Below are 14646 nucleotides of genomic sequence, written 5' to 3' on the forward strand. Positions count from 1 at the left end.
AGGCGAGCTGACACCCACGCCCCCCCCCCCCCCCCTGCCAGCACCGAGGGAAAGACCAGATGGGGAAACTCTCCCTCTTAATTGTCCTACATCTCTGGGAGGGTGAAGATTAGGGCTGCTGGATTTATGCTGATTTTTTTTTCCTCTCCTCACATCCCTCCCACGCAGCCCTCCCAGCCCCGGCTGCTCGCGTCCCCCTCGCCAGCGTTGTGGGGTGCGGGGAGGGACGGAGGGTGCAGGAGGGTGCTGGGGAGAGGGGGATGCTCTGTGGGCACCCAGGATTGGGGTGTTCAAGTTGAGGAGTGTTTCTAGCAGCCAGCCACGCTCCACCTGGACTCAGCGCGGATTCCCGGGAGCTGTGAGTATGTCTGTGCTTTCCCAGTTTTCCTGGCAGGAGGGAGGGAGGGAGTTTCTCGCTGGAGGTCAGTGGGTTATTGCCGGGGGGATGCTTTGGAGGAGGACAGCTTTCTCCCAGTGTCAGGCACTGAATGAGCAACTACAAACAAAGCTTGGAGTTTGTATTTCCCCCAAAAAAGTGGGTTTAGGGGGATGTTTTTTCCCTTACTTTTATTTTTTATTCTTTTTTTCTTCCCCCAGTAGTGCCCAAATCCCATATTTTCAGCCTTTCTCCCAGTCCAGGCCCTGGCAGCTCAGCAGCCATCAGCGATGGGAGGGTGTGCTGATCCCAAGCTCTTCACATTCCCTCCAGAGGGATGCAGCCTAAATCCAGAGTAACAGGAGCTTTATAAACATCACCAGTGAGACTGCAGGGCTTGAAAAAGACCTTTTGTATTTGACCCGTGTGAAAGAGAAGCTGTTTGTGCAGAGGGCAGAGGCAGCTGGGCAAGGGCAGGAGATGCAGGATGCTGCTGGGAGTTGGATGGGGAAGGGGAAACCATCGGTCTCACAGGTGGGTTCTCTTTGCTCTTGATGGAATCATAACTGTTGAGACAAACTGTGATGTGAATAAATCTTACCTTGTTCTGCTGATTCTTCAGCTCACCCCAGAAAAAAAAGGATGATCTGGGCTAAAAAACTGTGCTAATGGGTCCCCCAAAATGAAGCTGCTTTTCTCCCTGTCCCGTAGCTAAAGCTCTTGGCATCCTTCTGATGCATGACCGCTGTGCCGTTAGCTGTGGAGTATTTCCTTCCACGACCTCTCTGCCTTCCTCTTATTAGCGACAGCAGGAAATTGCAGTTGGCATGATGAGGCTGGAAATGATCTCAAGGGACTGGTAATGGGGGAAAGGGGTGAAGCTGGGGAGGTCAGATCGCTCACAGCCCCGCTGTCTTTGCGCTCAACCTGCACCTACGTACGTCTGCAGAGGGATGCTCAGGAGCAGAAGGAATGAAACGAGCTGCTTGTGAGTGCTGCTGCTTTTTTCTTTGCTTGGTACAATTAATTCTCCTACAATGCAATGCTTTTTCTCTTTCCTTTTAACTGAACAGTCTGGGGTTGTTTTTTGCCAGCTGGGTAATTTGCAGAGAAAGGCAGAGAGCTAGTGGATTTTTTAATGTTTTTTTGGTTGTTATTTTTCTGGGTAGCTGTTACTATGGCAAGGAAACTTGATTCAGTGTGAAGAGAGGTCAGAAATACCAGACTGAAAATTTCATGCATGTTCTGTTTAAAGTCTCAGCTGCCAGGGTTTGAGCAAGGGAGAAGTAAAAGCACCAGGGTCTCCAATTTTCAAAGGGTTGGGTTTTTTTTGTTTTTTTAAAAAAGCCTTTTTTTGCTTAAAAGTTGGAGTTACTTACACACCTGGGCTTGCTGTTACATGACCTTGTGGGCTAGAACTGTGTAATAGTTGAAGCTTACAGCAAGGCTGTTTATATCCTGGTCTGAGTGTCACCAAGAAACGTGAGCGAGCGTTTGGGACAGGAGCTCAGGCTTCTCCTACGCTCGGGATGTTACAAAGGTGCCAGACTTTTCCAAAGACCCTGATCCCACTAAGAACCTCAAATAAAAGGTGAGGGTTTGAAGAGAGCTGTATCTGTGGGGGTGCTGAGCTCTCTGGACTGTTGTCTGAAGGGGTTTTGGGGTGCTGGGCTCCTCTGAAAGTCTGTTCTTCACTGGGGGGCAGAGAAGTGAGTCTCCTCCCTGGAAGAGGAGGGATTTATTCAAGACCCTTCTGGGTGCTGAGCTGGGGAAATGTGGACTTGGACCTTCTGGAAATCTACCCCTGTGAATGGTGTTGCTCATTCGTTGTTTCTTTGCTGAAATAAGGATATTTATTTTATTTATTATTATTATCTTTTTCATAGCAAAGGTTGGTACCTGAGCCCAGAGGGACAGGGCCTCTTCCCGCCGCGCTGATGTTTATCTGGCAACGCAAAGGGAGGTTACACCGTGACGTTTCTGTGCTTCTAGGAGGAAAAGCAGCTCACTGCAATTCCAGTGATTCACGGGGAGGTTTAGGTGTTTCTCCCACATCTGAAACTTTTCGACGTGTTATTTGAGCTGCTCTGTATTCTGCTAACAGCCAGGAGAGGTGAAAACAGCATAAATGCAATTATCACTGTGTTTACCCTCCTTTCTCATCACTTGCTGGTTTTTGTTTTGACAAAATCCCTGATTCTAGCCAACATGGGATGTTTCTGTGATATCAAGTGGCAGGTAGTTAGTTACCTTTGGGTTTTTGAGGAGGAGCAGGATCCCTACCTGCCCCATTCCCAGCTGACCGGGGAGCAAGCAGCTTCCCTGCGTGGGTGACCCAAGCACCCAGTTTGGGGAGGGCAGGTACAAAGGTCCTGGGAGAGCCTGTCTGTGTGAGATGTGCTTGGCCCTTGTGCACCACATCCCGGCATCCTGCACCTCTCACCTTCTCCATCTCTGTCCCTCAGAGCCCCTGAGTGGTGCTGAGTGGTCTGGGGTCACGCTGGGAGCAGAAGAGCTGAGCCACTGACACTTCCCAGGGTTGGTCCCAGCTCCAAACTGTGCAGTTGGATCCTGGAGCAGCACTGGGAAAGCATCCGAGAGTTGCTGTAAACTGGAATTGTACTGGGAAAAGTCAGGAGCAGGCAGGGGAGAGCTGGGCTGTGCCTGACACCCTCCTTGGCAGCAGGTGAAATTCCTGGCATCTCCACCCTGTCCCTCCCCAACTCCTGACCTTGCACCATGACCGTTCCTTGGGATAGAAGCGGGTTCCCTGCACTGAATCGTCTCCTTTTAGCTGCCTTCATCCAGTCTGTGCTGTGTCATCTCTCCCTGCTCTTTATTTAATAGCGTGCAGGCAGCCAAGACAGAGCTGAAACAACACTGCTCGCTCCTGCCTGGTGCTGAGGAGCAGGAGCTGTGATTTCTCCTCGGTGTTCCTGTGCTATTTCCAGCACACTCTTGCCCCTGTTCCTGCCTCTCCTGTGACGCCCGTCCCCAGAGCGGTGGGAATCGTTACGGCTCCAGCTGGTGATGCTGCTTGGATGTCAGGCTGTGTTCAGCTCAGCTTTGCAGCCCCTTTTCTCATGTTGGAGGCACACGGCAGGGCTGCCCCGTGCTTATCTGGTGTGACATTTAGGTGAGTACAAGAGCTTTTTCTCTGAAAGGAGCGGTTTCTCTAATAGGTTTCTCTGTCAGGCTGGTGGTGGCTGTGTCTCTGTTTTAACCTGTTCCTGGTGACAGTAAGGAACATGTGGGCGTTTGGCAGTTGGCAGAGGATACGGGGAGCAGTGATGTTCTGGGGCTGTGACAGGTGTCCTGGGTCTGACCCATCCCCAGATTTGGTGATGGAAATCTGGAGTCATGCTAAAGTCAGGGAAGCTGAGGGTCAGCTGGATACAGCTCAAGTGAACTCGTGGTGGGATGCCAGGAAGAAGCGTGATGGATCTTTGTGGTGTTCCTGGAATGAATGCTGCTCCTGAAGTGAGGGTTTGAGCAGATGATGCTCTGAGGCACAACAACTGGGACTGCAGAAGTGCTGGAGGCTTTTCAGAGCAAGTTGGACAAACGTGGTGGAGGATCTTTCAGCTCACAACCTTCTATGATTCTATGATCAGTTTGTAGTGAGTTGTGTCTGCCCTGGGCTGGGTGAGGATTAGAGGGTCTCTGTTTCTCACCCTGAGTTCCTCTCTGGAGGCAGTGAGTGTGTTATACATAAGTGTGGCTGGAGGTGTGTGCAGGGATGTCTTGGGGCTGGGTATCCTCAGCATGAGCATTACAAGTAGAACTTTTGGAAGTATCTCTGTGGCTTTTCATCTTCTGGGGCCTTTTTGCATTTCCTTGCTCATGCAGCGGTGTGCAATGCAATATTTAGGGTAGAACACCCTGATGGCTGGAGGGTGGAGGTTTTTGGCTCTAGCTGGGACACGTGCTGGCCCTCTGCAAACAAGGGAATTTCAAACCCAGAGCAGCAAAACTTCTAAATCCTGGAGAGAGGTAAGATAGGAAAGAAAGGAAAAGCACCAAGATTTCTCTCCCCTTTTCAGCCTGTCCATCACTTTCATACCCACCAGCATCTCTCTCTTATAAATCACAAATCATTGCAGGTAATAAATGCCACTAAACCCAGAGCTCTCTAAAATGAGCCTGACGGTCCCTCTTTGGAGGGAGCATCTGGGTATTCCAGCACAGGGAGCTCAGCCCTGCACACCGAGAGGTCCCCATCTCCCACCAGACCACTGTCCCCTTCATGGTGGGTGCTGTGGGGCTCTCTCTGCTCCACAGCCTCTTGGCAAAGACCCTGGGGGGAGGTGTGGGTGGGTGCTGTGCTGCTCCCTGAGCTCTTAAATCAGGGGCTGCAAGGGTAAGGGCTGTACCCTGGGGTGGGCTCAGCACCCTGCCTGCCATCTCCTCTGATAGAAAAGCAATTACCATTCATTTTGATTTTAATGTAGCCATTTAAGGGGAAAAAAATAAAAAGCTTCCAATTTGTTTGGTATAATTAAGTGATAATTCCCTCTGCCTGGGAGGAGAACATGGCTGCAGCTCACGGCAGGGTTTGCTCAGCACATTTTGACAGCTCCCACGGCACAGCGCTGGCATTGCCTGCTAGTGAGGTTCAGGTGATGCTGGAGAGATGGAGACAAAAGGTGTGGGTGCAGTGTTTCAGCCTGACCTTGATTTTCTTTAAAGAACATGAAAGAGAAGAATAGCAAATTATTTGTATGCCAGAACAGCTGAATTCGGGCTTTGCATTTACTGCTGCTGAGGGTGGTGGCTCACTGGATCTGCTGGTTCCCACTGTCTGGCACCACAACTGGGCTGAATTTGCAGGTCTTTGCTTCGCCTGTTCTCCTGAAGGACCTGCCCAGCAGTCCACAGAAATACTCAGCCATCTCCAAGTGCTTTGAATCACACTCTGCGTGCTGGTATGTTGAAAAAGAATTTTTAGGCAATTTTAGCCAACTATGCTGGAGCTTTGGGTAGCCTTAATGACAACAGAGAAACTGGCACCAGCTGTGAGGTTCTGCTTCTGTCAGACATTTGAGTGATGCTGATTGTGTCTCATCCTAGGACTGCGCTTTATAATTGGAGAAATTGAGGCACAGGGCAGGAAAATGACTTCTCGGAGGTCAGGATGCAAATCTGTCATGCTGCTGGAAATAGGAGCTGGCTCTGCTTTTTTAATTTGCTGGACCATGCTGAGATTGTCCACGGTAACGGATGAAAATTCACCTGGAAAGAAAATAAATTATTCATGAAAGCAATAGTCCAGAACTGCTTAAACTGCCAAGGCAAAAACTCCCTGAGCTGATCCAGTGGCGGGCGATGATGCACATCAGACGAGGAGGGGAGGGGAGAGCAGCAGCTGCTGATCTAGTCTGTTGTTTGTCCTTTTCTCAACTGCTGGGAAGATGCAGAGCGTGGCTTGACTTGCTGCTGCTTTTTTATTGTCACTTTGTGTTCCTTTGTGCTGTGTCCCCCCACGGTGCCGGGGATGTGCGCATGTGCCTGTGCTGGGTCCTGCTGCTGGAGGGTTCCAGCCCGAGGAGTGTTTATGGGTTTATTAACCATGTTATTTATGCAGTAAATGATGTTTAGCTGACGACTGAAATTCATTTGGGAGAATAAGTGAAAACAAACAGCCCTGCTTGGATTAATTGGTTTTCATGGCAGATCAGACTTGTACGTCCAGTTGTCTGAGACCTGTTTCACTGATTCTTTTCCGTCACCTTCTTCTAATTCACACTTTGAGAGGAGATGTAGGAAATAACATGACCGTGGAAACTTATCTCCCCTTCAGATGGGTCCTTGCAGGCTGAGTCCTGAGGCAGAGATGAGGAGTTTGTGGGGACGCTGCTTTGTACCTGTCTGAGATAACAGCAAATGTCCTGGCTGTGGTCCGAGGGCCACCTCTGTCCCCCTGTTCACCTGATGAACACAACAGACATGAATTTATAGAAGCAATAATGTGGCATCCCCAGTGTGCTACATGCAGGATGAGTCTGGGGTGCAGTAGCAAGAGTCTGTGTGCTTCTGCCTGGTGCATCCAGGGCTTCTCCCCCTCATTGCTCCATGATGTGGTCCCTGGAAAGCATCAGGATACCCAGCTGGATCATCCAAAGTGATGGGTGATGGAGGCGGCTGTAGGTGGCTGTTGCTAAGCTACAGGATCTGTCTGCTCCGGCTGTCAGAGGGCTGGGAGAGCTGAAGGGCTGTGGTCATACCTGGGGAGGGCAAGGTAGTGGGATGCAGGGGGAGATGACCTGTTCCTGGGTCAGGGAGTTTTGCAGAGCCCACTCCTTTACTCTCTGCTACAGATGAAGCAGCAAGAAACAGGTCTGGCTCCCCTTTTTGGAAGGAGGGAGTCCATCCCTTAAGAAACCCAAGGACTGTAAGTGTTGGTTGCTTTATTTGTGCTTCAGTATCTTAGATAGGAGAGAGCAAACTGGCTCTTTGCATCCCACCCCACATCCACACTGCTGCATCAGAAGGAAAAATACCCACAAGCAGCAGATGGGCTGAGGGACTGGCCTGGCCTGGGTTGCCCGGAGGTGAAATGGGTCCAGGAGGAACCTCTGCTCAAGGGACACTCAAACTATGGTCTCCAGAAAAGTGGAGCCAGCTCTCCTCTGCTGCCAGGGATGGTCTTTCCAGGGTCTCAGTGGGACCGCAGCATCCACAGGGAAAAGCCTCAGGAGTCTGTGCATGGGGAGAAGAGGGGACGATGCTGTCCTACACCCGAGCAGCGCTCAGCTAGGAATATGCCTTCTTGGGGGTTTTTTTGGCAACTGCTCACTCTACCCTACAGTCCTGTCCCTAAACAGGCAGTGTGTGCTGGGAGAGGCTGCTGTGTCTGCAAGGGGGAAGATCAATCTCACTTTGAAGGTCGATTGTTTCACAACCCCAGTTCCACAATGAAGGCTGAGATGTTCAGTGCCAAAGGCACCTGAGTGCACGTGTGGCGAGTGAGCAAGCAGCTGCCTTTGTTCCTTTCCGTTTGCCCTCTCTCTGTCCTCCTGCACTAATTAATCTCATCTGCATGATTAACAGTCCTTCCGAGAGAGGAGATGACAAAAACACCGTGGGTTTCTGGGAGAGCTTGTGCCTCTCGTCCTCTGGATCCCTGATGTCTCCATGACACAGCCCGTGGGTCGGGGCTGGAGGGACCAGCGTTGGCTTTTGCCTTTCCCAGCTGAGGGCTACAGGAGCGGGTCCTCCCGGGGGTCTGTGGGAGGATGGAGGCAGGGGTCAGGAGGAGTAGTCAGGTCAGAGAGGGAGGATGGAAGGAAAAGTTCCCCAGCAGGCAGGAAAACCACCAGGAAGCGAGCAGATGGCTCACAGCCTCCTCCGTTGGAATGTCGCTGGGGGGCAGGGATGCTCAGGAAATGAACTGTCTCCAACCTTTCTTGCCTAATATTTTTTTTCTCCCTCTTTTGTTTCGTTTTATTTTTAGGATCATTCTCTGCGTGAGCTTCTGAGGCTGATCCAGAACTGCAGGATTAATGGAGACTCAATGAAAGGTACCAGTCGCGTGTGTCGGGGGGTGGCAGAGGGGCTGGTGGTTGTCCCATGGGGATGTTCCCATCCCTGCTCTGCTCCTGCCTGCAGCTCTACCAGGGGCTGGATGCTCTTTATTTGCATTTCATGTTTGTTTTTCTCCTGGCACTTCTCTGTTTTGCAGCGTAGCCAGCCCCCCTCCCGTGGGCAGGGACTGATGCTGCCTCATCCCACCAGCCACCATGGAGCCTGCTAATACTAAAGATTTCCAGTGGAAAACCCTCGCCCCACTCCCGAGCCGCAGGGTCTACTCAACCTTGGTGGAGGTTGGTGGGCAGGTGTTTGCCATCGGGGGCTGCGATGACAATGGTGTTCCCATGGACTGCTTCGAGGTCTACTCCCCTGAGGCTGACCAGTGGACCTCACTGCCCCCCATGCCCACGGCCCGGGCAGGGGTGGCCGTGGCCACCTTGGGCAAGAGGATCATGGTGATAGGAGGGGTCGGAGTGAATCAGATGCCACTGAAGATAGTGGAGATGTACAACATAGACGAGGGCAAGTGGAAGAAGAGGAACTCGCTGAGAGAGGCAGCCATGGGCATCTCGGTGACAGCAAAAGGCAAGGAGGGTTCGGTCCTTCCAGGGCAGGGAGGGATGGCTGCAGGGTGGGGAGATGGGGAGGGGTAGCATCAGTTGATGCATCAGGCACAAAAGCTTTCTGGGCAATGGCACAGGATTACATTGTTCTCCAAAACATTTTCTGTGCTCCTACAAGTTGAACCCCATGTATTTGTCGTATCCCACCTGCTGAAGATGACTATTCTGTAAGTGGCCAAAAGCAGATAAACCTGGGGTTTGCTCTGTATCATCAGCCCTGGAGTGATGAGGGCCATGGCTGTGTTGGTACCTGGGGGTATTTTGGGTAGGTCCAAGCTGCAGGGTATCAAATCAAACTTCTCCAGGGTTTTGTAGCAAATTCTGGTCCTTATGTGCTGCAGATGCTGGAAAAACAGGAATGGTGCTGCTGGCTGAGCATCACTCTGGCTGAGCTGCAGAGCCAGAGCTGGAGGTTTTGGAGCCATAGAATAGCTTTGGTTTGAAGAGGTATCTCTGGTCTAACCCCAGAACCAGCCAGGAGAGCGTCAGCTTCCCAGTCATGGGCTCAAATCATTGTAAAAGGAGGGGAAGGGGCTGGCCTTGTGGGGGGCTCCTGCATAGTTCCCCTCCCAAAGCTTATCCACCACCTTAAACAGGGCTTGTTAAATGCCTGCGAGGCTCTGCCTTATCAGCCCATCTCATTTTTGAGTCTCTAAGCAGAGATGTGGAGCATTGATTTCCTTTAGCCTGCTCTGCCATGCCTTGAAGAGCCTGGGGCTGGGAGTTGTGTTCCCGAGCAGCGTGTCTGAGGTCAGCCAGCTTCCCGCCGTGCCTGGGATTACGAATCTAATCTCCAGGCAGCTTCTTTGAAAGCTGCTTGGTTTGTTTGCTTAAGTGGGTTTAAAAGCTACTGTTAAGGAATGTTTAAAAATAATGTTTACCGTCTCGGAGATGATTTCCTCTCTGAGCATAAGCTTGTCTGAGTGATACAGCAGGGTCAGTTTGGTGTGAGAGGCCAGGAACAGAAATAGCTGCCCAAATCCTTGCAGCATGCAAGCTGGTCTCAGCTTTTTCAGCTGCCTTGTAAGGCTGCCCATGAGGTTAAGGCTGCTGCTGCTGCTCTCCTGGGTCTTGGCTGTGGAGTGAAGCGCATGTTGAAGGGGATAACGTGGGTGCTGCACAGGTAGGATTTTGTTTTTGAGGGCCAGGTTTGCCATTAGCCAGAGATGGATATAGCTGGTGAGGGTTTGGTGAGGATCAAGTGCCTTATCTCAGCTTTGAGCCCTCCAGTCCAGGTCACAGAGTGACCATCCAGTGTCAGACTTTGGTGGGGCAAAGTAGGAGCCACAGCTCCTGAATGGGGAGTGGGGCTGGGGAAAAGCATCAGTATGACAGAATCACAGGATCACAGAATGTCAGGGATTGGAAGGGACCTCGAAAGATCATCTAGTCCAATCCCCCTGCCGGAGCAGGAACCTGAATGAGATCACATAGAAAGGTGTCCAGGCAAGTTTTGAATGTCTCCAGAGAAGGAGACTCCAAGGTATTGCTGCAGGAGGTTGGTGTGTTCCCCTCTGCCCTGGGGATGGGAGCTCAGGGCACACACAGGGACTCGGGCAGGAGTGAACAGTTCTGGTCCATGTATGTTTTTGCAGGGGGGTATTTCTGAAGTTTTCTTATAATCATTTTGTGGGATTTTTTTTTGCTTCTTGGCCTTGTCTAGACTACAGAGTCTATGCAGCTGGTGGGATGGGATCTGACCTGCGGCCACACAACTACCTGCAGCACTATGACATGCTCAAGGACATCTGGGGGTCGCGGGCAGCCATGCCCACACCCCGGTATGCTGCCACATCCTTCCTGCGAGGCACCAAGATCTACGTGCTGGGTAAGCAGCAGCCCTGCTTCCTCCTCCTCAGGCAGCAGCTCCTTTGATCTGAACACTGAGAAGTTGCCCAGAGAAGCTGTGGCTGCTCCTCCCTGGAAGTGTTCAAGGCCAGGTTGGATGAGGCTTTGAGCAACCTGGTCTAGTGGAAGGTGTCCCTGCTGATGGCAGGGGGGTTGGAATGGGATGAGCTTTAAGGTCCCTTCCAACCCAAACCAGTCTGAGGTTCTGTGAAGCCTCCCTGGAAGAGGCATTTGGGAATGCTTCTTTCCATCCCTGCCTGCTTTCTCACGCATTCAGAAATACCAGGCTTGCAGCTGTAGGTTGTGACTGGGACTGGTGTTGGGTTTGGATCCACAGCTCCATAGCAAGCACCTATGAGGGCCCCTGCACCCTTGACCACCCTGGGAGCTCACAGGTCTCACAGCAGCTCTGTGCTGGGCAAGTGGCCTCCTCTGTCCCTGGCCCATCTGAGGGTTCATCTGGTCTTTGCCTGCTCAGTTTGCAGCCCTACCACTGAGCTAAGAGCACTTGGGCTCAACTAGTGAGTAAAAATACTTCTGTGCATTTTATATCAGCAAAGGACCCTGCAGCTTCATAAAGGGTCTGTCCTGAGCTGCATCAAGCAGCTGCATTGTGAGCTGATCGAGAGAGGGGATGGTCCCGCTCTGCTCTGCACTGGGGTGGCCTCACCCCCAGTACTGGGGGCAGTTTGGGGCACCACAGGATGAAAAGGATCTAAAGCTGCTGGAGAGTGTCCAGAGGAGGGACACAACATTGGTGAAGGGTTTAGAGGGGAAGGGTATGAGGAGAGGCTGGAGTCATTTGGTTTGTTCAGCCTGGAGGAGACTGAGAGGAGATCCCCAATATTCTATGACTTGGCAGAAGAAAGATCTGCAGGGGACAATTTTCATTAGTGTTGCCTTACAGAAAGGGAAACTGAGGCAGAGAAGTGGTGCTTGTGGCCAAATGGCACATCAGGATCAAAACGCAGGAGTCCTGAGTGCTCAAACTGCCAGAGAGCCCTGGGTTTCTTTAGGGGTTACCAGAAAAGACTCTTTGATCTATTTTGCACTTTGCTTACTGCTGGCAAATGGTTTGTGAGCCCAGCAGCAAGCACAGGCTCTGCCTTCAAAGGCACGCTGAGCATCTGAGCTGAGAATAGCTGTGTTCATCTGCATCTGATGGGTGGAGGAATCATACCCATGGTTGGCGTTGGGAGCAGCAGCTGCTCTGGCTCTCCTGCTCCGTCAGGATCTCGGCAGCGAGGACAGGACTTGCTGGATTGCACCGGTGCTCAGCTCATCTGAATTGCAAAGGCTCCCTGAGAACTGATCCCTGCTCTGCTCTGAATTTGTCTGGATTAAACCTGTGCATACTAAACACCTTCCTGCACCAGCAACCTGCTGCTGCCGGCGTGGAGGGAAGAGGAGGGTGTGATGCACTGAAAAATGAAGTGTTTTCATGTGAGAAGCCCCCAGTTAAAGACAGGGAGCACAAGGGTGAGAAGTTCTCTGGGTCAGCAGGTGACTTGAGACCTGAGGACATAAAATCCCAGAATGGTTTGGGTTGGGAGGGACCTTAAAGCTCATCCAGTTCCAACCCCCCTGCCATCAGCAGGGACACCTTCCACTAGACCAGGTTACTCAAAGCCTCATCCAACCTGGCCTTCAACACTTCCAGGGAGGAGCAGCCACAGCTTCTCTGGGCAACCTGGGCCAGTGTCTCACTCACATCATATCAGCTGGCAGCTCACTTGCTCTCAGTGTCCCCCAGGCTGCTCCGCTGGTTCCTGCTGCCGTTGGCTTGGTGCTTTGGGCCAAACTGACCCTTTTCTTTCCATCTCCCTGCCCCAGGTGGAAGGCAGTCCAAGTACGCTATCAATGCCTTTGAGGTCTTTGACACGGAGACCAGGTCATGGACCAAGTTTCCCAACATCCCCAACAAAAGAGCCTTCTCCAGCTTCGTGCCAACAGAAGACAAACTCTTCAGTCTCGGGGGCCTGCGGCAGGGACGGCTCTACCGGCAGCCCAAGTTCATGAGGACTGTGGACATGTTTGACATGGAACAAGGTAGGGGCTGTCCCAGTTCTGTCCTTCTCAGAGGAGCAGGGTGGGTAGCACACAAGGCTGTGCTGTGGGGCTTTGCTGTCCTTGCAGAGCACAGAGATCTCATCTGCTGAGTCCTAGGACAGCTGGTGCCTTGAGCCCAGCCTGGAGGAAAGCCTGCAGTCAGGATTGACAAGGCAGCAGAGGGGAAAACCGTGGTCCTCAGGCAGCTGGGTTTAGCTCCTGATGTGGTGGTGAAGAAGGTGACCCCTGTGTCATGGGGTTTTATTACCCCAAGGTGCAGCAGCAAAACTACACTCCTGCAAGCAAGTAAGAGGTCAGAGAGGCAGGTGGTGTCCCAGGAGTGGATGCTCCTGTGACACTCAGTCTGTCCTGTCCCTCCCAGGTGGCTGGATGAAGATGGAGCGCTCCTTCTACCTGAAGAAAAGGCGAGCAGACTTTGTGGCTGGCTACCTGAAAGGCAGAGTTATCGTGGCGGGAGGACTAGGTGAGGCACTGGGGATGGTGGTAACACTTTAAAAGCATCTGTGAGTCGTGTGTTACCATTAGAGGGGAGAGATCCTGGCCCTGGCTGGTCTGAGGGAGCAGGGAAAAGGGACCTCTTAAGAGGATGGGGTCCAGAGCACAGACACTGTCCCAGAGCAGACAAGGGATGCTTGCTGGTGCTTACCAGGTGACCCAGTGCCTTAATTTGTCCTTCCAGGAAACCAGCCAACCGTCCTGGAGTCTGCAGAAGCCTTCCACCCTGAAAAGAACAAGTGGGAGACTCTTCCCCCCATGCCCACCCCTCGCTGTGCCTGCTCCAGCATCGTGGTCCAGAACTGTCTGCTGGCTGTTGGTGGGGTGAGCCAGGGGCTGAGCAGTGCCGTGGAGGCCCTCTGCATCTCTGATTCCTAGCTGGCTCCTGCCCAGTGCAGGACCCTGCCCCTTGCCACCTCCAGCAGTGATGGTGGTGGTGATGGTGGTGGTGGTGGTCCTGCTGAGCAGCTCCCAGTAGCACTGAGGCTGGGTGAGCACCACCTGAGCTGCCCTGGGAACCTGGTAGCTCAGCTGTTCCTGCCAGTAACAGGACCCAGCCTTACTCTGGAGCCATGTCCAGCAAGAGCCTGCAGCCAAGGATGCTGTTCCTCTCCCTTCTGCTGCTGTCCCAGCCCCATGGAGGGAAGGAGCACTTTGGCCAGAGGTCCCCTCTGGTCACCTTCAGAGCTCTGCGGGGAAACCCAGGTAAAGGAACTGCTCACAGGACTGGTGTGCAGTGTCTCCTGCCAGCAGGAAGGACTCTGGAGGTCAGGGCATGGGCAGGCATCTCCCTGCCGCCATCCTGACCAAAGGCGACAGCTTTGGAGGTGTTGGGAGTACCCAGACAGGTCAGTGGTGCTTCAGGGAGAACTGGTGTGATGTTACCCTTTTCCAGCCTCTTGGGATCCTTCTGTGCTTCCCTGCACAGATCACCTTGGCTTGCGACAAGGGAAGCTCCTCCTGCAGCCAGATCCAGGGGATCGTTCTTTTGCCTTCATAGCAAGGCTTTTCCTGCAAACCTGTAGCATTCGACTGTCATGTTGCCAGGAGCTGGAGCATGGGGCTGCCAATGCTCCCAGGAGGGATGAATGCCCAAGAGACTGTTTTGGCTAGAGAGAAGACCTTTCTTTTGGCACAGAACTAGCACAGATCCTGCCTTTGTTGGGTTTCATGCAGAGATGGCCTCAACCTACAGTGTTCTAACCTGGTTTTTAGCTTTGTTAATGATGGATCTTCTGTTCAGTCCTGGGAGAAAGGAGCAAAACTGAGCCCTGGTTCTAGGCAGTGGCTTTGGTGATGGCTTTGCTGGCATTGAAGCCGGAAGACCCTAGCCATCACCTCCTCTTTGGTTTTCTTCTTCCCAGGCAGTTTGCAACAGGGCTGTCCTAACTGTCTGGTTACAATTCTCACTTGTAGCAGTTACACCATTAAAAACTGTCTTCAAAAAAGCCCTCAGAGAAGTGGGGTCTGTGCTGTGGGCTGGGTCAGGGCTGTGCCTGTGTGACAGGGTGGGACTCAGACTGAAAAAGGGGGCAGGGCGTCCAGGGCACAGAGCTGTGGCTGGGGTCAGGGGGTGTCCCATGCCTTGTGCCACTGTCCTGTCCCTTCTTCCTTTCCAAGGTCATAGAATCATTGTGTTGTGAGTTGGAAGGACCCACAAGGATCATAAAGTTCAAGTCCTGTCCCTGCACAGGACAATCCCAA

At 52.4% G+C, this 14646-nt stretch overlaps 1 protein-coding gene across 1 annotated transcript; it reads left to right on the forward strand.

The window, feature by feature from the left end:
• The first annotated feature begins 8106 nt into the window (after positions 1 to 8106).
• On the forward strand, positions 8107 to 13320 carry KLHDC8A (kelch domain containing 8A). Its single transcript, XM_010170188.2, has 5 exons — positions 8107 to 8491; positions 10193 to 10357; positions 12211 to 12426; positions 12809 to 12910; positions 13127 to 13320. Exons 1-5 carry the CDS (start codon positions 8116 to 8118, stop codon positions 13318 to 13320), a joined length of 1053 nt encoding a protein of 350 aa, XP_010168490.1. The 5' UTR covers positions 8107 to 8115.
• Positions 13321 to 14646: the final 1326 nt, after the last annotated feature.

Source organism: Antrostomus carolinensis, unplaced genomic scaffold (assembly GCF_000700745.2).
Source record: "Antrostomus carolinensis isolate BGI_N321 unplaced genomic scaffold, ASM70074v2 scaffold3936, whole genome shotgun sequence".
NCBI lineage: Eukaryota > Metazoa > Chordata > Aves > Caprimulgiformes > Caprimulgidae > Antrostomus > Antrostomus carolinensis.

Bases quoted from the DNA above. Each gene is read 5' to 3' on its own strand.
- KLHDC8A (XM_010170188.2), top strand. From the start codon at position 8,116: ATGGAGCCTGCTAATACTAAAGATTTCCAGTGGAAAACCCTCGCCCCA. The intron at 10,358-12,210 runs GTAAGCAGCAGC...TCCCTGCCCCAG, and splicing joins CACCAAGATCTACGTGCTGG to GTGGAAGGCAGTCCAAGTAC. The intron at 12,911-13,126 runs GTGAGGCACTGG...TTGTCCTTCCAG, and splicing joins TATCGTGGCGGGAGGACTAG to GAAACCAGCCAACCGTCCTG.